This window comes from Aotus nancymaae, unplaced genomic scaffold (assembly GCF_030222135.1).
Source record: "Aotus nancymaae isolate 86718 unplaced genomic scaffold, 86718_ANA_hifiasm-v0.15.2.pri h1tg000036l, whole genome shotgun sequence".
NCBI classification, from domain to species: domain Eukaryota; kingdom Metazoa; phylum Chordata; class Mammalia; order Primates; family Aotidae; genus Aotus; species Aotus nancymaae.
Genome location: NW_026988450.1, coordinates 71,810,699 through 71,832,820, shown reverse-complemented (window position 1 = coordinate 71,832,820; position 22,122 = coordinate 71,810,699). Strand labels below are relative to the sequence as shown.

Sequence of the window (22,122 nt, the reverse complement as noted above, 5' to 3'; positions counted from 1 at the left end):
GCTGGTCTCCAAATTCTGGCCTCTGGTGATCCGCCCGCCACAGCCGCCCAAAGTACTGGAATTACGGGTGTAAGCCACCACGCCCAGCATCCCCTGATATTTGTTAAAAGCTATGTGTATATAAAGACACACCTATATGTATATAAAGACACATGTGCACATTCAGAAGTACATTTGCATGCATATGAATGCAGAGGAAAACATCTGCCAGGATCTCTTCCAAACTAATAACAAAGGAGGCTTCTGGAGTGAGCCTGGAGAGGAGAAGGAGGACTTTAATTTCTAGTTTGGAACCACTTTTGCAATTAAAAGAAAGGAAAAAATATTTTTTTAAAAAAGAAGTTGGCCAAGCCTTCATCTAGCCACTAAGGGAGAAAGAAAAAGACAGCTTCTCCCACACAGCTTTGTCATAGCGTGGATGTTCATACTGGCGAAGGGCTGAAAGGAGATGATGAAGGGACATGAGCACATGTGGTGCTCTGAGTTCTTCCAAAGAAAAACACTCACAGAGAACAGCACTGTGAAATAAAAGCCATCTAGCAACATTAGTAATACCATCTTATATTTCTACAATATTTCAGAGTTTAAAAGGCACTTTCTTTCTCAAATATCACTCTACTTGAGCCCTATACAAACCCTATGAGGTAGGAACAATACTTAAGACTAGGGATGTTGTGCCTTTAAGAGCCTGAGTGCTGCCTTTGGCTCTAAGTCTATCTTAGCAAAACAGAAAGAGCATCAAAAATGAATGCCTAGTCTCTGGACTTCCCCAGATGCATCCCACCCTTCATGCCCCCAAAACAGTCCACCACTCCTCCCATTGGGTCTGCTCATGTCATTCCCCTCTATCTGTAGCAACCTTCTCTACCTCTTTCTACCACACAAGCTCCAGCTAAAGGCATTCTTCCCATGAATCAATTTTTTATCTTCTCCCACCTCTTGCCAGAATCTCTGCCCTACCCAAATTCTGTTTCTCTCTTAACATCAATTCATATTACAGGTTTGTTGTTGTTGATGTGAGACAGAGTCTCTCTCTGTCACCCAGGCTGGAGTGCAGTGGCACAATCCTGACCCACTGCAACCTTCCCCTCCTAGGTCCAGCGATTTTGCCACCTTAGCCTACCGAGTAGCTGGGATTACAGGCGCACGCCACCACGCCTAGCTAATGTTTGTATTTTTAGTAGAGATGGGGTTTCACTATGTTGACCAGGCTGGTCTCGAACTCCTGGCCTCAAGTGATCTGCCTGTCTTTGCCTCCCAAAGTGCTGGGATTACGGGCACGAGCCACCAAGCCCAGCCTCCTATCAAAGTTTTTTTAAGCTGCTGGGAAAGTACTGACTGGGCTAGGAATATGCATGTGACCTACAGATGCCACCATCTGCTCCATGTTATTTGGTCTAAGACAGATGTACTATAGTCATATTTTCTTTTTTTTTTTTTTTTGAGATGGAGTTTTGCTCCTGTTACCCAGGTTGGAGTGCAATGGCACAATCTCGGCTTATCGCAACCTCCGCCTCCTGGGTTCAAGCCATTCTCCTACCTCAGCCTCCCGAGTAGCTGGGACTACAGGCGTGCGCCACCATGCCCAGCTAATTTTTGTATTTTTAGTAGAGAAGGGGTTTCACTATGTTGACCAGGACGGTCTCGATCTCTTGACCTCGTGATCTACCCGCCTTGGCCTCACAAAGTGCTGGGATTATAGGTGTATGCCACTGTGCCTGGCCTATAGGCATATTTTCTTTTAACTTTTTGTTTTGAAATTATTATAGGAGGACAGGCGCAGTGGCTTACACCTGTCATCGCAGCACTTTGGGAGGCCAAGGCGGATGGATCACTTGAGGTCAGGAGTTTGAGATCAGCCTGGCCAACATGGCAAAACCCCACCTCTACTAAAAATACAAAAATTAGCTGTACATGCATGGTGGCACATGCCTGTAATCCCAGCTACTTGGGAGGCTGAGGGAGGAGAATTGCTTGAACCCAGGAGGTGGAGATTACAGCAGCACTGCAATCCATCCTAGATGATACAGCGAGACTCCAGCTCAAAAAAAAAAAAAATTCCTATAATAATTTCTTTTAAAATTTTATTTATTTATATATTTATTTGAGTACTCAAGTAGCTGGGACTACAAGCGCCTACCACCACGCCTGGCTAATTTTTATATTTTTAATAGAGATGAGGTTTCACCATGTTGATCAGGCTGGTCTCGAAATCCTGACCTCAGGCGATCCACCTGCCTGCCTCAGCCTCCCAAAGTGCTGGGATTACAGGCATGAGCCACCGCGCCCGGCCTGAAATTATTCCAGGAATGATTTTAAATGACTAATGTGGTAGATACATTTGTGATGTCCTAGACTCTTATCCATTTAGCATACAAAGTGATGTCAGCAATATGCAGTCTGGCTACACATTAGAATTATTCAGAGACTGTATTAAAAATATAGTTTTCTGATTTAGTACATCTAGAAAGTGGTTGAGGATTTAGTGTTCTTGAATTTTACTCACTTCTACTCACTACTGTCTATACTTACTCAGTGAGGCCTACCTACAACAAGGCAGCAGTGATGCAAAGAGAAATCTGCCAGAGGGGGTGGGGAGACTGCTTGCAACAGGATTCCCCCCTTTGTGCTGCCATGAGATGTGTAAGGGGGACATGGCTACAAGTCCTTCCCCTTCAAATTTCCCTAGGACGGGGAGTAAGACCATGACTCAGAATCAGCTGAGCTATTCAGCAACAGGGATGCCTTCTCATGCACACGGACCATCTGTAACAGGGGTTAGGTACCACTGCTAACAGTAACTGCCAACACTTCCTGAGCACCAGTAGCAGACACCAGGAAAAGGCTTCTGGTGCATTAACTCATTTAAGCCTCATAACTCCACTGACCAGAGGGAGACATTGAAGAGAGAGGGTCAATAACCTGTCCAGATCCCACAGCTGACCAATGAGAGGCCTGGAACTTAAACCCAGTACACCTGACTCCAGAGCCCATGCTCCTAACCCCAGAGCTGAGGGGCTTGGGTTTTCATGTGAGAGCAGCAGATCACCTGCTGGCAACAAAACTGAGAATGTCAGCTCTATGAGGCCAGGGTTTTTCATCTGTTCTTTGCCTGGCATATAAAACACACTCAATAAATACGTTAAATAAATGAATGAAGCCAACAAATGATACATTAATTTTTTTTTTTTTTTGAGGCAGAGTCTCGCTCTGTCGCCCAGGCTGGAGTGCAACGGCCACAATCTTGGCTCACTGCAACCTCTGCCTCTAGGGCTCAAGTGATTCTCCTGCCTCAGCCTCCCAAGTAGCTGGGATTACAGGCACGTACCACTGCACCCAGCTAATTTTTGTGTTTTTAGTAGAGATGGGGTTTCACCATGTTGCCCAGGCTGGTCTCAAACTCCTGACCTCAGATGATCCACCTGCCTCGGCCTCCCAAAGTGCTGAGATTACAGGCGTGAGCCACTGCACCCAGACAAATGATACATAATTTTTTTTTTTTTTTTTAGAAAACTGCCTTTATTCTATTAGTAGTTGGAAAAATTAACTGGTACAGAAAAGAAGTTTAGTCAGCTGGAGGGAAGAGAGACTGAGCGCCACCCATGAGAACTGGTGGCTACTCTGGGAGGGAACCTGGATGCAGTGAGGAGAAAAGAGCACTGTGAATTAGAGCCAGGCGCTGCAGTCCAGGTGAGACAGGTTATGCCACCTTCCAAAGTGTCTGATTGCCTCAGGAATGAAACCAATTCTTATTACTGAGCTCAGCTCCAGATAGGGGTACTGAGATACACGGGGCCTAAAAGGGGTAAGATGGCCATCTTTTATCAGAAAAAGTGACAAAATGGGAATTTAAAAAATGAATTTTCCATCTGACTTTATTTCCAAATACACTTTCTTTTTTAAAAAACCAATACACTTTCTTTGGGGATGACAAATATCAGTATTAGGAAATCCAATTATACAAAAAACTACTACATCTAGTCTGGGGTAGATATACTTATTTTTGGTAACATACATTAAGTGGCACTAATTACACAGTAACTATAAGGTAACTAACATGAAACCTCAGAACTGTAACTGCCACAGCTGCATGGACTTGGGCTTTTCTGGTTCAGCCCATTTTCAAAAAACTGCCCACCCCAGAGCTACGCCAACAAAATCTGTTAACGAGTAAAGCCCTGAAGTGGTGACTCACCAGAGTACCTTGCAGCTGACAGGTGATAGGCAGGACATGTTAGTTATAAAGTAGCTACAGCCTAATTCACAAAAGTTACCAACTGTTTCTCTTTCTAGAAAGAAGCAAGAAGTTAAGAAATTCCTTGAATTAGTGCCTGGTGTATCAGGTGGGAGTGCAGAGGAGGGATGTTAGAGCAGTGTCAAAAGGACCCTGGTGGGCCAGACAGGTTGGACATCATTAATAATCATAGTTGGCTTCTAAATACTGGTAGCAAGATGACTTCTGATTTGTAATCTTAGGTAAATTATAGATAAATGAAAAAGGCTAGTAATCATACACTAAGATCAATAAACAGCACTTGTTCAAAATGAACCGCATAAGGGCTGTGCTTGCAGCAAGGTTTCACAAGACAAGGCACCCAGATTTTTTCTTCCCACGTCTAGCTTGCAGAGCAGCTCTCGTAGCCATTTTAAAAACCTCTCTCACTCCATCTTTGGTCTTTGCTGAACACTCCATGTACCCAAAAGCGCCAATCCTGTTTGCCGTATCTCTGCCTTCTTCAGGTTTCACAGGTTCCTGCTTCATCTTGGCTAGCTCCCGCCTTGTGTGTTCATCATTCCGAAGATCCTTCTTATTCCCAACCAGGATGATGGGCACGTTGGGACAGAAATGCTTGACTTCCGGGGTCCACTTTTCTGGGATGTTTTCTAAACTATCAGGACTGTCGATGGAAAAACACATCAGGATAACATCGGTGTCTGTGTAGGAGAGGGGCCTCAGGCGATCATAATCTTCCTGTCCAGCTGTGTTCCACAAAGCCAACTCTACCTGTTTTCCATCCACCTCGATATCTGCCACATAGTTCTCAAACACTGTGGGCACATACACCTCTGGGAACTGGTCCTTGCTGAAGACTATGAGCAAGCATGTTTTTCCACAGGCTCCATCACCAACAATCACCAGTTTCTTCCGAATGGCAGCCATTGCTCAGGCAACGAATCCGAGTCCAGCCTCTTTGCGCCCGGGGACGCCGGTCCGCGAGTCGCAAGCTCGGAGACGAAGACAGGCAGCTTAAGACGAGACCGCAGATTAACGAGGGAACCGACCGAGGACCGCGGGCAGCGGGAGTGGAGCGCGAGAGAGCGAGGGTGGGTGGCAGCGGGAGGGCGGGAAACGACGTGCGCCACATAATTTTAAATACATATCCAGAGACTAGGAGTTTGTTACATTTAATCAGTGTTGTTTTTCACTTTGTTTTCATGTTTATTAGCATAAAAACTCCTTTTTTTTTTTTTTTTTGAGATGGAGTTTTGCTCTTTTTGCCCAGGCTGGAGTGCAATGGCTCGATCTCAGCTCACTGCAACCTCCACCTCCCAGGTTCAACCAATTCTCCTAACTCAGTCTCACAAGCTTTTAGTAGAGACAGGGTTTTACCATGTTTACCAGGCTGGTCTCGAACTCCTGACCTCAGGTGATCTGCCTGCCTCAGCCTCCCAAAGTTCTGGGATTATAGGTGTGAGCCACCATGCCCAACCCTGGCCTCCATTCTTAAGGAGAATGGGTTAAGGTGACATGTAGATTTGTACTGGAAAGGATCCAGGCCTGAGACCCAGTTCTGCCACTGACCAACTATGCGACTCTGAGCTACTCACTTTGCTTTTCTGTGTTTATTTCTTCCCTGAAACATAAAGGGGTGGGAGTAGATCTGTATTTTTCAAATACCAGTCATGTTCATCTGGGAGTTCATCAAGAACACTAACTTCTGAACCCCTCTCTAGATTTACTAAATCAGAAAACTACATTATTTGTTCATTTATTTATTGAAACTGGGTCTCTCTCTGTCACCCAGGCTGGAGTGCAGTGACACAATCTCAGCTCATTGTAGCCTCCACCGCCTGGGTTCAAGCAATTCTCCTCCCTCAGCCTCCCGAGTAACTGAACTACAGGCGCATGCCAACACGCTCAGCTAATCTTTGTATTTTTTTAGTAGAGATGGGGTTTTGCCACGTTGGCCAGACTGGTCTCGAACTCCTAGCCTCAAATGATCCACCTGCCTCGGCCTCCCAAAGTGCTGTGATTACAAGCATCAGTCACTGCGTCTGGCCTAATTTTTGTATTTTTATTAGAGATGGGGTTTCACCACGGTGGTCAGGCTGGTCTGAAACTCCTGGCCTCAAGTGATCCATCCACCTTGGTCCCCCAAAGTTCTGGGATTACAGGCGTGAGCCACCACACCTAGCCGAAAACTACATTTTTAACACAGTCTCCGGATAATTATAACGTGTAGCCAGACTACATGTTGCCAAAATTCCTTCCTCTGCTAAATGGATAAGAGTCTAGGAGATCACAAATACATCTACCATTTAAAATCATTCCTATAATAATTTCAAAACAAAAAGTTAAAAGAAAATATGCCTATAGTATTTCCACCTTAGACCAAATAACATCTATTCTCAAAAGATCAATTTATTAATAATGACCATAGCCTTTCTCTACTGCATAGGCCACTTCTGCTTTACTAAAACATACAGAACACCAAGATACAAGTCATAATGCCTCAGTACTCTCTGTATTAACTGTCTTACCCAGATCACAGGTCCATCTCCAGGTCTCGCCTGTTGTTTCCAGATAGGTATCTACAAAATACAATACACTTCATAAGCCATACCCGCAGTTAAACCACTACTAAATTCTTTAACCTTTTTTTTTGAGACGGGATTTTTTTTTTTTTTTTGATACAGAGTCTCACTCTGTTGTCCACACTGGAGTGCAGTGGCATGATCTTGGCTGACTACAACCTCCACCTCCAGGTTCAAGCAATTCTCCTGCCTCAGCTTCCCAAGTAGACGGGATTACAGGCATGTGCCACCACACCTGGCTAATTTTTTGTTTTTATTTGTTGGTAGACACAGCGTTTCACCATATTGGCCGGGCTGGTCTCAAACTCCTAATCTCAAGTGATCTGCCCACCTCAGCCTCCCAAAGTGCTGGGATTACAGGCGTGAGGGGGTTTCACTATATTGGCCAGGTTGGTCTCGAACTCCTGATCTGAAGTGATTCACCCACCTCGGCCTCCCAAAGTGCTAGGATTATAGGCGTGAGCCACTGCACCTGGCTGAGACAGGATCTTGCTATGTTGCCCCGGCTAGAGTGCAGTGGCTACTCACAGGTGCAATCATAGTATACTGCAGCCTTGAACTCTTGGTTTCAAGTGATCTGCCCACCTCAGCTGCCTCACAAGTAGCTGGGACTACAAGCAGGTATCACTGTACCTGACAACTACTAAATTCTTTAAAGCAATACATGCATGAGAAATAAAATACTTTTAAGCATGCAAAAAATCAAGGTGAAAGAATGAATGAAGAGGAAGAAATCTAAATTTTTCTAAGTGTCCCCAACAATGAAAGCTCTCAAGAGCACAAGCTATTGAATGATGTTCTTTAGAGAGTGAAAAGGGATCTGAACTAGGAATCAGAAGTCCTGAAGGTATCACATGTTGCTTTTCCAGTTAATTATTCAGAGGGCCAACCTAAGTCTTTATTTCCTCATCTATAAAATGAAGAAAGTTGTCCAAACCTTGCCTGTTTCACAGGGCTTCCATTGGGATCAAATGAGATGATGCTTGCAAATGTGTTTTATAAAATATGAAGGGCTTACTTTTTCTAATTCTTCATATAAGTTGACTGCAGTTCTATTTAAACTCCAGAGACAAATTCTTACTTTAAAACTGAGAGTATGTGTATCTAAGCAATTAAAAAAAGTCCACCTCTTCCATCTTGAATTTTAAAAAAGAAAAAAAAAATGGTCAGGCACAGTGTCTCATGCCTGTAATCTCAGCACTTTGGGAGGCTAAGGCAGGCAGATGACCTGAGGTCAGGAGTTCGAGACCAGACTAGCCAACATGGAGAAAGGCCGTCTCTACTAAAAATACAAAAATTAGCCAGGCATGGTGGTGGGCGCCTGTAATCCCAGCTACTTAGGAGCCTGAGGCACAAGAATCACTTGAACCTGGGAGGCTGAGGTTGCAGTAAACTGAGATCGCACCATTGCACTCCAGCCCGGGTGATAGAGCGAGACTCCATATCAAAAAAGTAAAGAAAAAAAAACAGGCCTACATTAATACCTAAAGAAAAGGGACTTAAATCTGTGTAGATCATCACATATTTCCTTACCTAAAGTAAGAGACTAGGCTGAGCATGGTGGCTCATGCCTATACTCCCAGCACTTTGGGAGGCTGAGGTGGGAGGATCACTTGAGGCCAGGAGTTCAAGACCAGCCTGGCCAACATAGTGAAACCCCATCTCTACTAAAAATTACAAAAATTAGCTGGGCATGGTGGTACATGCCTGTAGTCCCAGCTACTCAGGAGGTTGAGGCAGAAGAATCACTTGAACCTGGGAGACGGAGGTTGCAACGAGCCAAGAATTGCACCACTGCACTCCAGCCTGGGTAACAGAAGGGACTCAACTCTTCTAACTCAATCATGCCTTGTATGGAAAAAAATCTCAGTCAAAAGCAAACTTTTAAATGTTGCTGTATTTTATAAAGCATACTTCAGAAGAGTACTACACCCATGCTATATTTAACTTCTTTTTTTTTTATTTAGCTTCTAATGTCATCCTAAATCTCTTATTTTCTTTCTGCAATCATTCACCAACTTACCATCTTCCTCTCATTAGATATGAAGACAGCATAACATTCTTCTAAAGGATACTGGTCATGGTTTTTGATGTATTCACAGAGCTTCCAAATATTTTCTTCACTGAAATAAAATAATTGTTTAATGAAAATGAGGGAGAACACTCTATGTGTCTTTTAGATTTGAACAAAATACTGATGATGACATCAAAAAGTTGGAAAAGAGCTTAAATATCATGTCATCCAACAACGCTAACGTTTAAATCTCCTCTAAAACATCCCAACAAGCTGTTATTCAACCTAGACTGTGTGTAAACACCTCTCCACACAGAGCTCATTACTTCCCCCAGCAATGCTTGTACCTGGAGGCATTTTTTTAACTAATAAAATATGTCAATATTCTACGAGTTTTGGGCCCAGCAACTTGAGATATAGCTGAAATTCCAACTCAACCACTTACAAGGTAAGAAGCTTTGACCATCTTGACCTCTACAAGAATCTGCTTTTCTCATCTGTAAAATGGGCATAATCATATCATACTGTAAACACACAAAAAATTTTAGTTAACACTGGTTCTCTGCTCTCTTTTGAAACAGGGCAGGATGGATGTTTTGGGTAGGAAACCTCCTGGCTGGAAAGAATCAAGAGTAATTATGTGATATGTCCAGGAACCATTTAGGGGGAATTCCTGTGAATGAGATTCCCCAAGCACCTCTAGTAAGGAAGGGATATAACTTTTATTTTTTTATTTATTATAATTTTTTTTATTTTTGGAGACAGAGTCTCACTTCATCTCCCAGGATGGAGTGCAGTGGTACAATCTCAGTTCACTGCAACCTCCACTTCTTAGGTTCAAGCGATTGTCATGCCTCAGCCTCCTGAGTAGCTGGAATTACAGGTACACACCACCACACCGAGCTAACTTCTGTATATTTAGTAGAAATGGGGTTTTACCATGTTAGCCAGGCTGGTCTCAAACTCTTGACCTCAAGTGATCTGCCCACCTCAGCCTCCGCCTCCCAAAGTGCTAGGATTACAGATGTGAGCCACCACACCCAGTTTATTTTTTAGAGAGAGGGTCTTGCTATGTAGCCCAGGTTGAAGTGCAGTGGCGCAGTCACAGCTCACTGCAGCCTCAAATCCCCAGGCTCAAGCAATCCTCCTGCCTTAGCCTCCCGAGTAGCTGAGACCACAGATGCACACCGCCACACCCAGCTAATTTTAAAAATTCTTTTTCTGTGTGTGAAGACAAGGTCTTGCCACACTGCCCAGGCTGGTCTTGAACTGCTGGGCTCAAGTAGTCTTCCTACCTTGACCCTCCTAAGTACTGGAATTACAGGCATGAGCCACTGTGCCTGGCCTTCTGGAGAGGCCTGACTTTTACAAAGTTCTTTCTCATACTGAACTGAAATCAATCTTCCTGTACCTCTGCCCCAGATGAATCTCTCTTCTACAAGACAGGTCTCTGGCCCTGTGAAGCAGTGGTCAGAACCCGCCTAAGTAAAGCGATGCCCAGTGCATCAAACAGAGCAGTAACTGAGCTGCACCCCCATCTACAGGAAACCAGTCACTGCGGGCAGTACTCACAGCTCAGCTGCTGGCTTCCTATCTTTCTTTAATAAGACACACAGGACCTTTGCTCAAAATGAGCTACACCAACACTGTTCACAGAACCTGACTCAGTCTGTCAAAGCCTAATTTCTTTTTTTTGGGTGGGGCAGGGGGGACGGCGTCTCGCTCTGTAGCCCAGGCTAAAGTACAGTGGCGCAATCTTGGCTCATTACAACCTCCACTTCCCAGGTTCAAGCAATTCTTCTGCCTCAGCCTGCCAAGCAGCTGGGACTTCAGATGCACGCCACCACTCCTGGCTAATTTTTGTATTTGTAGTAGAGACGGGATTTCATCATGTTGACCATGGCTGGTCTCAAACTCCTGACCTCAGGTGATCTGCCGGCCTCGGCCACCCAAAATGCCGGGATTACAGGCGTGAGCCACCACGTCCAGCCCAAAGCCTAATTTCATCTACATCATGCTACCTAAAAATGAAGCAAGGCATGAACAACCCTGAAGACGGTCACCATCGTATGGAAGTAGACTCTCTTTCAGTTCATAAATCTTTGCCTTGCCTGTCTCAATGCTCCATAAGACTAGGCTTAAAACACAGAAGTTGGACATATTTTTCTCCCATGGTTTTCCTTTTCCCTAAAATAACTAGGAAACCACAAGGAAAAAGTGGTGGTCATGGTAAAAAAGAAATTTCAGGGGGATATTGCTACTGATACTGACTACTTCATACCATATGTGATACAGAGTAATAAAAATTGTAATCTCAGCACTTTGGGAGGCCGAGGTGGGCAGATCACGAGGTCAGGAGATCAAGACAATCCCGGCCAACATTGTGAAAACCCATCTCTATTAAAAATACAAAAATTAGCTGGGCATGGTGGCATGTGCCTGTAAACCCAGCTACTGAGGAGGCTAAGGCAGGAGAATCGCTTGAATCAGGGAGTCGGAGGTTGCAGCGAGCCGACATCACACCACTGCACTCCAGCCTGGTGGTAGAGTGAGACTCCGTCTCAAAAAATAAAAATAAAAATAAATTTGCTGACTGGGCAGGGCGCAGTGGCTCATGCCTGTAATCCCAGCACTTTGGGAGGCCGAGGTGGGTGGATCACCTGAGGTCAGGAATTCGATACCAGTAGGGCCAACATGGTGAAATCCTGTCTCTACTAAAAATACAAAAATTAGCTGGGCATGGTGGCACATGCCTATAATCCCAGCTACTTGGGAGGCTGAGGCAGGAGAATCGCTTGAACCCAGGAGGTGGAGGTTGCAGTGAGCCAAGATTGTGCCACTGCACTTCAGCCTGTGACAGAGCAAGACTCTCTCTTAAAAAAAAAAAAATTACTGACTGTTCCAACATGACATATGTATATATAGAGTAGATAAATTTTTCTTAATCTAAATGTTCTAAGGCCAGGTTTGAAGAAGACATTTATCTGTCTGGCCTACAGAAGTTTTTGGAGAGTTTACCATAAATATCTTCAAGAGCCTATAATGTACAAAATACTGTGCTAAGTGCTTGGAGGATATGATGATAAATTAGAGCTTACAGACCATGAGCAGAGACATACAAATCCATAAATGGCAAGCATCATAGAAGGCCATAAAAGATGCATGCAGAAAGGAAGAGGGAGTCATTAATTCTGAGGGATATGGGAAGAGGCATAGGTTTTAGTTTCTCTTTGTTCATTCCCCTCTAAGGGTGGGCTTCGAGTTAATACAAAGAGGCTGGGTGAGGTGGCTCACACCTGTAATCCAGGCACTTTGGGAGGCCGAGGGAGGCGGATCACCTGAGATCAAGAGTTCAAGACCTCAGATCACCTGAGGTCAGGATTTCGAGACCAGCCTGGCCAACATGACGAAACTCTGTCTCTATTAAAGAAAAAAAAAATAGCTAGGTATGGTGGCACAAGTCTGTAATCCCAGCTACTTGGGAGTCTGAGGCAAGAGAATCACTTGAACCCAGGAGGCAGAGGTTGCAGTGAGCCGAGAACGCACCACTACACTCCAGCCTGGGTGACAGAGTGAGACTTCATCTCAAAAAAAAAAAAAAAATATATATATATATATAAAAATATAAAATTAGCTGGGTGTAGGAGCACATGCCTATAATCCCAGTTACTCAGGAGACACGAGAATCACTTGAACCTGAGTGGTGGAGGTTGTAATGAACCAAGATCACACCACTGCACTCTAGCTGGGGGTGACAGAGCAAGACTCTGTTTCAAAAAAAAAAAAACCAAAGAGTTTATGAATCCATAGACACCATAAGCACAAATGGTAAGGTGAATACATAATATGGCTTGAACATACATTGTCTGTTATTTTTTAAATATATGCAAATGTTACACAGAAAAAAAATGTAAACTTCATGGAAGTCACTGAATTTTTAGTCCCTTTTAGTCAGTAACTGTTTTTCAAGAGCACAGCGAATATCATATAGGAGAATTTCATGAAAGTTTTGATGTTAAAAAAAAGGGGGAAGTGGTCTTATACTTGGAAATGTGAGGAGTCACAGCTGAAACAGAAATATCTGTAGGTACGGTGCAGTAGCTCACATCTGTAATCCCGACACTTCAGCTGAGATAAGAGGATGGCTTGAGCTCAGGAGTTTGAAACCAGCCTGGGCAATGTAGCGAGACCCTGTTCTGGAAAGAGAAAGAGAAGGAAAAGGAGGGAAAGGAAGGAAAAGAAAAAGAGGAAGGAAGGAAGGAAGGAAGAAAGGGCGAGCTGTGGAAGAATTAGAAGAAACTATTCTAAAATTAATATGCAACCAAAAAAGAGCCCAAACAGCCAAAGCAATCCTAAGCAAAGGACAAAGTCAGAGGCATCATACTACCCAACTTCAAATTATACTAGAAGGCTACAATAACCAAAACAGCATGGTATTGGTACAAAAACAGACACACAGACCAATGGAACAGGTTAGAGAACCCAGGAATAAAGCTACACATTTACAACCATCTGCTCTTCAACAAAGTCAACAATAACAAGCAATGGGAAAAGATTCCCTATTCAACAAGTGATGCTGGGATAGCTGGCTAACCATATGCTGAAGATTGAAATTTGACCCCTTCCTTTCACCATTTATAAAAATTAACTCAAGATGGATTAAAGACCTAAATGTAATACCTAAAACTATAAAAACCCTAGAAGAAAACCTAAGAAATACCACTCTTCAGACATAGGCCCTGGCAAAGATTTCATGATGTAGAATCCAAAAGCAATTGCAACAAAAACAAAAATTGAAAAGTGAGACCTAATTAAAATAAAGAGCTCTGCACAGCAAAACAAACTATCAATGAAGTAAACAGACAACCTACAGCCAGGCGCTGTGAGACCTACGCTTGTAATCCTAGCACTTTGGGAAGCCGAGGCAGGAAGACTACTTAAGCCCAAGAGTTCAAGATGAGCCTGGGCAACATAGTGACACCCTGTTTCTACAAAAATATTTATTTTTTATTTCTTTTATTTTTTGAAGGAAAAAAAGGAAGAAAGAAAGAGAGAAACAAAAAAAAAAAGAATGAGGACGAGGAAGAAAAAGGAAGAGAAAGAGGGAGAGAGATCGGGAGTATTGCTTTATTGCCCAGGCTAGAATGCAGTCTAAAAATGGGAATTGAAAACCTCTTTTATGCCAATAATTGTGCTTAACACTGGAGACAGGACAGAATAAGGGAAGAAAATAACAAACAAGCAGCCAACCAATATTTCATTTAAACCTATGAAATGCTATGCAATTATTGAGGAGTGATTTACTTCCAATTATGTAGTCACTTTTGAAATAGGTGTGTTATGGTACTGACAAGAATGTATGTTTTGTGTATTTGAAGTGGAGAGTTCTATAAATGTTTATTAAGTTTACTTGTTCTGGATCTGAGTTCAAGTCCTGGATATCCTTGTTAATTTTCTATCTCATTGATCAGTCTAGTATTGACAATGTGATGTTACAGTCTCCCACTATTATTATGTGGGAGGCTAAGTCTCTTTATAAGTCATTAAGAACTTGTCTTATGTATCTGGGTGCTCCTGTATTGGGTGCGTGTATATTTAGGATCATCAGCTCTTCTTGTTGCATTGACCTTTTACCATTATGTAATGTCCTTCTTTGTCTCTTTTGATCTTTGTTGCTTTAAAGTCTATTTTATCAGAGGTGAGAATTGCAACTCCTGCTTTTTATTTATTTATTTATTTATTTTTGCTCTCCATTTGGTTGGTAAATCTTCCTCCATCCCTTTGTTTTGAGTCTTTGTGTATCATTGCATGTGAGATGGGTCTGGATACAGAATACTGATGGGTTTTGGCTTTTTATCCAGTTAATAATATATATGAGTTTAATACTGCCATTTAATGCTAGCTGGATATATTTTTGGAAAGGCTGATACTGGTTGCTCCTTTATATGTATAGTGCTTCTTTCAGAAGCTCCTGCAAAGCAGACCTGGTGATGGTGAAATCTCTAAGTACTTGCTTGTTTGCAAAAGATTTTATTTTTCCTTCACTTGTGAAGCTCAGTTTGGCTGGATATGAAATTCTGGGTTGAAAGTTCTTTTCTTTGAGGATGTTGAATATTGGCCCCCACTCTTTTCTGGCTTCTAGGGTTTCTGCTGAGAGATCTGCTGTAAGTCTGATAGGCTTCCCTGTGTAGGTAACCTGACCTTTCTCTCTGGCTGCTCTTAGTATTTTCTCCTTCATTTCAACCCTAATGAATCTGAGGATTATGTGCCTTGGGGTTGGTCTTCTTGAGGAATATCTTTGTGGTGTTCTCTGTATTACCTGGAGTTGAATATTGTCCTGTCTTACTAGGTTGGGAAAGTTTTCCTGAATAATCTCCTGAAGAGTATTTTCCAACTTGGATTCATTCTCTTCATCACATTCAGGTACACCTATCAAACGTAGATTAGGTCTTTTCACATAGTCCCATATTTCTTGGAGACTTTGCTCATTCTTTTTTATCCTTTATTCTCTAATCTTGACTTCTCGTTTTATTTCATTAAGTTGGTCTTCGACCTCTGATATCCTTTCTTCTGCTTGATCAATTCGACTGTTAAAACTTGTGCAATCTTCACAAAGTTCTTGTGTTGTGTTTTTCAGCTCCATTAATTCACCTATATTCCTGTCCAAATTGTCTATTCTCATTAGCATTTCATCAAACCTTTTTTCAAAGTTCTTAGTTTCTTTGCATTGGGTTAGAACAAGCTCTTTTAATTCACAGAAGTTTCTTATCATCCACCTTCTGAAGCCTACTTCTGTTAATGGAACGCACTCGTTCTCCATCAGGGCTTGTTCCGTTGCTGACAAGGAATTGTGATCCCCTGTAGAGGGAGAGGCATTCTGATTTTGGGTATTCTCAGCCTTTTTACGCTGGTTTCTTCCCATCATTGTAAATTTATCCACCTGTCGTCTTTGTAATTTCTGACTTTCAAATTAGGTCTCTGAGTGGACATCCAACTTGTTCATTCCCAGCGCCGAAATGTGAGCAATCCACTGCGCTGGCCAAAATAGCAGTGTTAAGATTGATGGTGCTTTTCTGCCTGGGAATCGGCCAAAAGGGGACCCAGTCCCACTCACTCTGCACCAAGAACTGCCGCACCAAGGCGCCAGCAAAACCACTGCGCCGGCCACAAGAGTCACGCTGGCAACCCGTGGGGCTCCTCTGCTGGGAATCTCCTGATCTGTGAGCAACAAAAATTCATCTGAAAGTGTGGCATCCTCTGGCTCTCTGCACTTTCACTGGGAGCTACAATCCTGAGCTGCTAGTGATCAGCCATCTTGGATCTCTCTCTTATAAAAATATTAAAAATTAACCAGGCATGGTGGTGCACACCTCTAATGTCAGCTATTTGGGAGGCTGAAGTGAGAGGATTACTTGAGCCAGGGAGGTCAAGGCTGCAGTGAGCTGTAATCGTGCCACTGCGCTCCAGCCTGGGTGACAGCATGAGACCCTGTCTCAGAAAAACAAAAACCAAAACAGACTACCTACAGAATGCAAGAAAATATTTGCAAATTATGCATCTGATAAAGTCTATCCAGAATCTGTAAGGAACTTAAATCAAAAAGCAAAAAAACAACCCCACTAAAAATAGGCAAAAAGCATGAACAGATACTTCTGAAAAGCAGACATACAGACGAGAGCAGTGGCTCATGCCTATAATCGCACTTTGAGAGGCCAAGGCACACAGATCACTTGAGGTAAGCAGTTCAAGACCAGCCTGGTCAACATGATGAAACATCATCTCTACTCAAAATACAAAACTTAGCTGGGCATGATGGCACTTGCCTATAATCTCAGCTACTCCAGAGGCTCAGCTGGGAGAATCAATTGAACCCGGGAGGCAGAGATTGCAGTGAGCCGAGATTGAGCCACTGCACTCCAGCCTGGGCAACAGAGTGAGACTAGGTCTAAAAAAAAAAAAAGTAAAAACAGACATACACAGTCAACAAGAAGCATATGAAGAAATGCTCAATATCACTAGTCTTTATTAGAGAAATGCAAATGAAAACCACAGTGAGATACCATCTCACTCCAGTCAGAATGGCAATTTAATAAAGTCAGGCCAGGCACAGTAGCTCACACCTGTAATCCCAACAGTTCAGGAGGGCAAGGCAGGAAGATTGCTTGAGCCCAAGAGTTCAAGACCAGCCTGGGCAACATGGCACAACCCCATCTCTACAAAAAAATATAAAAATTAGCTGGGCATGGTAGTGCATACCTATAGCCCCAGTTACTCAGGAGACTGAGGTGGGAGGATTGATTGAGACCAGGTTGCAGTGAGCCATGATTGTACCACTGCCCTCCAGCCTGGGCGACAAAGTGAGATTCTGTCTCAAAAAAAAATTAATAAAAATGAACAAAAAAATAAAAATAATTTAAGAAGTCAAAAAAGTGGTGGTGCACACCTGTCCTCCCAGCTACTCAGGAGGCTTAGGTGAGAGGATCACTTAAGCCAAGGAAGTTGAGGTTGCAGTGAGCTATGATCATGCCACTGCACTGCAAGCCTAGGTGACAGAGTGAGACACTGTCTCAAAAAAAAAAAAAGTCAAAAAATAACAGATGCGGGCAAGGTGGTAGAGAAAAGGGAATGCTTAAATACTGGTGGGAATGGAAATTAGTTCAGCCACTGTGGAAAGCAGTTTGGAGATTTTTCGAAGAACTTGAAACAGAACTACCATGCGACCTAGCAATCCCATTACTGGGTATATACCCAAAGGAATATAAATCCTTCTACCATAAAGACACATGCACACATATGTTCATCACAGTACTATTCACTATAGCAAAGATACAGAATCAACCTAGGTGCCTATCAATGAACTGCATCCAGAAAATGTGGTATAGATCATCACCATGGAATACTACACAGCAATGACAAAGAGTAAAATCATGTCATTTGCAGCAACATGGATGGAGCTGGAGGCCAAGATCCCAAGTGAATTAACACAAGAACACAAAACCGAACACTGAATGTTCTTGTCTATAAGTGTGAGCTAAACATTGAGTACACATAGACACAAAGAAGGAAACAGTAGACACGGGGCCTACTTGAGGGTGGAGGGTGACAGGAGGATGCGGGTCAAGAAATTATCTGGTAGTATGCTCACTACCTGGGTGACAAAATAATTTCTACACCAAACCCCCAAGACATACACTTTACAACCATGTAACAAATCTGCCCATGTAACCCCAAATCTAAAATAAAAGTTGAAAAGGAAAAACAGATTTTCATTATATCAAAACTCAAACAAAATATGTGATTGGATAATATTGGAAATGTTCTTTAGACTCTAAACAAAAGCATAAGCAACTCAAAAAAAAAAGAAAGAAAGAGCTGTGGATTTGCCCCAAGCTGTCAACTGATCATCTTGGCAGCAGAAAGACTGGGACTCTGCAGGGGGTCCCCGTGATGGGCTGAAGTCAGAGATGCATGCAGACGGGGAAGATCCCTGGCACAAAGCAGGCACTCCACAACTCTTTGAAAAACACAAAACAATTAAGTCTGAATCAGAATTGCTCTGCCAACCACAGAGTCCCACACAAATACCGGCTGCCACTATCATCATTAAGCAGGGTCTTGAAGCGTAAGTAACATCTGAGATGCTCAGTGATTTATGTTACCCAAACTACCCAGAACAACGCGTGGCCTATAGCAAGTGCTGTGTAAATGTAACCATTATTATAATGACAACATGGTAAAGATCATGGTTTCTGGCGTCAGAGAGCCTGAACTGGATTTCTGGCTGCTATTAGCTGGCTGACCTTGGCAAGTTACACCAAACTCTCTGTGCCTCCATTCTCTTCCAAAATTAAAATAACCTTCACCTCAGTCTGAAACCCCACAAGCTTCAGCAGAGTAACTTCCAAAGGTTTTCAGAGCTCCACCCCTCCTCACTCCCAAGCAGAGATCTGCAGAGCAAATCCAACCAACAGGCACCAAGCACAGGAAAGGCACTATCTACCCAGAAGTAAACAGGAGGCATTCATTTCAAGTTAAAAAAACCTGCAGGATGGCCGGGCACCATGGCTCACACCTGTAAACCCAGCACTTTGGATGGGTGGATCACCTGAGGTTGGGAGTTCAAGACCAGCCCGGCCAAAGTGGTGGAACCCCGTCTCTACTAAAAATACAAAAATTAGCTGGGCGTGGTGGTGGGCGCCTGTAGTTCCAGTTACTGGGGAAGCTGAGGCAGAAAAACAGCTTGAGCTGGGGAGGCGGAGGTTGCAGTGAGCCAAGGTCACATCACTGCACTCCAGCATGGGCGACAGACTGAGACTCTGTCTTAAAACACACACACACACACACACACACACACACACACACACACACACACAAAGCTGCAGGAGTCAAAGTAGTGTGGTGTCCTACCTGATGTGTTCAGACAGGTTAGAGCACTGGTTCTCAGCAAAAGGTGATTTTGCCCCCCCAGCCCCTACAGGACACTTAGCAATGTCTGGAGACATCTTCAGTTGTCACATCTAGGGCTGGGGTGGTAACAGCATCTAGTGGGTAGGGGCCAGGGATGTTGCTACACATCCTGCAATACACAGGACAGCCCCCACAGCAAAGAATTTTCATGCTCAAAATGTCACTAGAGCCAAGGCTGAGAAACCCTGTGGTAGAGTGGTCATCTCTTACCATTCTTCTACGAGACTGCTTTACTTCAATACTCCAATTGCACCAGCTTCCTCGCTGTTCCTGTCATACTCACAGCATGATTCCTTCTCAGAGTCTTTGTACCTGCTATTCTCCCTGCTTAAATAACCATCCTTCAAAAGTTGCAAAGCTCCCAGCCTCTTTCTTCAGATCTCTGTTCAAGTTATCACCTGATCAACGTCTTCTCAAAATATCCTAATAGAAAATAAGTCACCATCCTTTATCTTATTTTTCTCACAGCATTTAACACCACCCAAGCATGGCTCACTCGTTTTTGTCATTTTTTGTTTAGTTTTGAGATGGAGTCCCGCTCTGCTGCCCTGGATGGAAGGCAGTGGCACTGGCTCACTGGAACCTCCACCTCCTGGGTTCAAGAAATTCTCCTGCCTCAGCCTCCCAAGTAGCTGGGATTACAGGCACCTACCACCCTGCCCAGCTAATTTTTGTATTTTTAGTAGAGGCAGGGTTTTTGCTTGTTGGCCAGGCTGGTCTCAAACTCCTGGCCTCAAGTGATCCACCCACCTCTGCCTCCCAAAGTGCTGGGATTACAAGCGTAAGCCACCACACCTGGCCTTGTCTGCTTTTCTCTCATCAAAATATAAGAAACAAGAAATTCATGAGGGAATTTGTCGATTTTGTTCACTGCTATATTCCCAGTGCCCAGAAGTGTGCCACGTATGCCAAGTGCCTAATAAACATTTATTGAAAGAATGAATAAAACAATGAATGGCCATTAGGGAGGAGAACTAAAAGGATTTAGAAGAGAGGCAGGACAGAAAAGCAGTGCAGTAGTTAAGACGCATGAACTTCAGAATCACAAAGAGGTTCCAGTTTCAGCACCACCACTTCCTAGATGTGTGATCTGGGGGCACACAACAGCCTCTCTGCGACTCAGGCTTTTTGAAGATAACGGTAATAAAATAAGTTACCTCCTGGACATCGATGGAAGCACCTGGCACTAAGCTTGACATGCAATCAGGACCAAACAAATGCTAAGCTCTCGGTGACATTGGTTTAGTGACCAGAAGAAGGGGGAGGAGTAATTTTAGAGAGCCCTGAGGTTTCCTGTGCAAGGACTAGAAGCTGGGGAAGAAGTCATTACTCAGGAAAGAGTAGGTATGGGAATGAAAAAGGACCAAGGCAGGGGTGGTGCTTCAGCTGCAGTGGTGGCCTAGGACAGAGATGCAATGCATGGACTCCAGGGCCAGACTCTGCCTGTAAATTCCCACTCCTTCATTCACAAGCTACGTGGCCCCGTGCAAATTACTTGCAGCCCTCTGTGCTTCAGTGCTCTCATCTTTAAAATGAGGATAATAATACCTACCTCTTAGGGTGACTGTGATGCTCAGTGATTTATGTTACCCAAACTACCCAGAACAATGCGTGGCCTAAAGCAAGTGCTGTGTATATGTAACCATTATTATAATGACAACATGATAACCATTATTATAATGACAACCATTATTATAATGACAACAGTTCAGAGAGCCTGAACTGGATTCCTGGCTATTAGCTGGGTGACCTTGGCAAGTTACACCAAACTCTCTGTGCCTCCATTCTCTTCCAAAATTAAAATAGCCTTCACCTCAGTCCGAAACCCCACAAGCTTCAGCAGAGTAACTTCCAAAGGTTTTCAGAGCTCCACCCTTCCTCGCCCCCAAGCAGAGATCTGCAGAGCAAATCCAACCGACAAGCACCAAGCACAGGAAATGCACTAACGACCCTATGATTCCGAACGAATTCCCAACCCCATCCAATAGCCCACGCTCTACTCAAGAGACAAGAGCTGCCATTCCCGCTCCCTCTTCCCGCAGAAACTGTAGAATCCGCCGGCCGACGCCGGGAGCGCTCCCGAGAAGGGGCCGGGAAGAGGAGAGCCACGGTTGCGACTCGCGGCCCAGGAGCCGGGGAGACCCGGAGGCTGCGCCCGCGCCTCCTCACCAGTAGCAGCTGCTGTAGACACAGGCGTCCCGCGGGGGGCTGGCCGGCTGGTACTGGGCGGCAGCGGACCCATTACCCTCCATGGCCGACTAGCTCAGCCAGGTCCCCGGCCGCAGGAAGACCGACTGGACCTGACGTAGCAAAGGAAGGGGCTGACGAGTAGCGGCCCGCACGCGTTCCCAGGGCGGGATGGGCGGAGCGCGGGGCGGCCGGGGCAGTTTCTGGGTGGCGGGGCCAAGAGCGTGGTGGGGCGTGGCCTGGGCGGGGCTAGCAAGCTGAGTTCCCGGCGCGGGAATCCCGGGACGAAGTGGGCGGAGCTCGGGGAGAGCGGCGCAGGTTCCTGGGAGGGTGGAGCCCAAGCGAAGTGGGCGGGTCGGGGGTGGGGTGAGTGGCGCGAGCTCCAGTGGACGGAGCGCCGGACAAGGACGACAGCGTGGTTCCGGGTAGGCGGAGCCCGGATGGTGGGTGGAGCCTGGAGTGGGGCGGGGCTGGGGGGGGTGCGTGTTCTGGTGGGCGGAGTCAGGGGCGGGGCCCCGGTGAGGTTTGGGAGAAGTAGGGTCTCCGGCGGCGGCCTGGGGAGGAGCTACGCTTGGGCTTGAGTTGGGCCCTGAATGGCGCTTCGCTGAGTCTCCTCGGAGAGGCTTTTCCAACCTGGG

General features: G+C 44.5%; 2 protein-coding genes across 2 annotated transcripts in view; both read right to left on the bottom strand.

Annotated features, from left to right (window-relative positions):
• NTAQ1 (N-terminal glutamine amidase 1) overlaps nt 1–21,595 on the bottom strand; it is a 28,172-nt gene extending 6,577 nt beyond the window's left edge. The window contains exons 1-3 of the mRNA XM_012451597.2: nt 21,467–21,595; nt 8,840–8,939; nt 6,763–6,813 (exon numbers count right to left, since the gene is read on the bottom strand). Coding sequence (XP_012307020.1) covers nt 6,763–6,813; nt 8,840–8,939; nt 21,467–21,549 — 234 coding nt within the window. The 5' untranslated portion in view covers nt 21,550–21,595. The remainder of the gene's footprint in view (nt 1–6,762; nt 6,814–8,839; nt 8,940–21,466) is intronic.
• LOC105716793 (transforming protein RhoA) lies at nt 3,858–5,322 on the bottom strand. The gene has a single exon (XM_012451599.2). It carries the CDS (start codon nt 5,159–5,161, stop codon nt 4,580–4,582), a length of 582 nt encoding a protein of 193 aa, XP_012307022.2. The 5' UTR covers nt 5,162–5,322; the 3' UTR covers nt 3,858–4,579.
• Nucleotides 21,596–22,122: the final 527 nt, after the last annotated feature.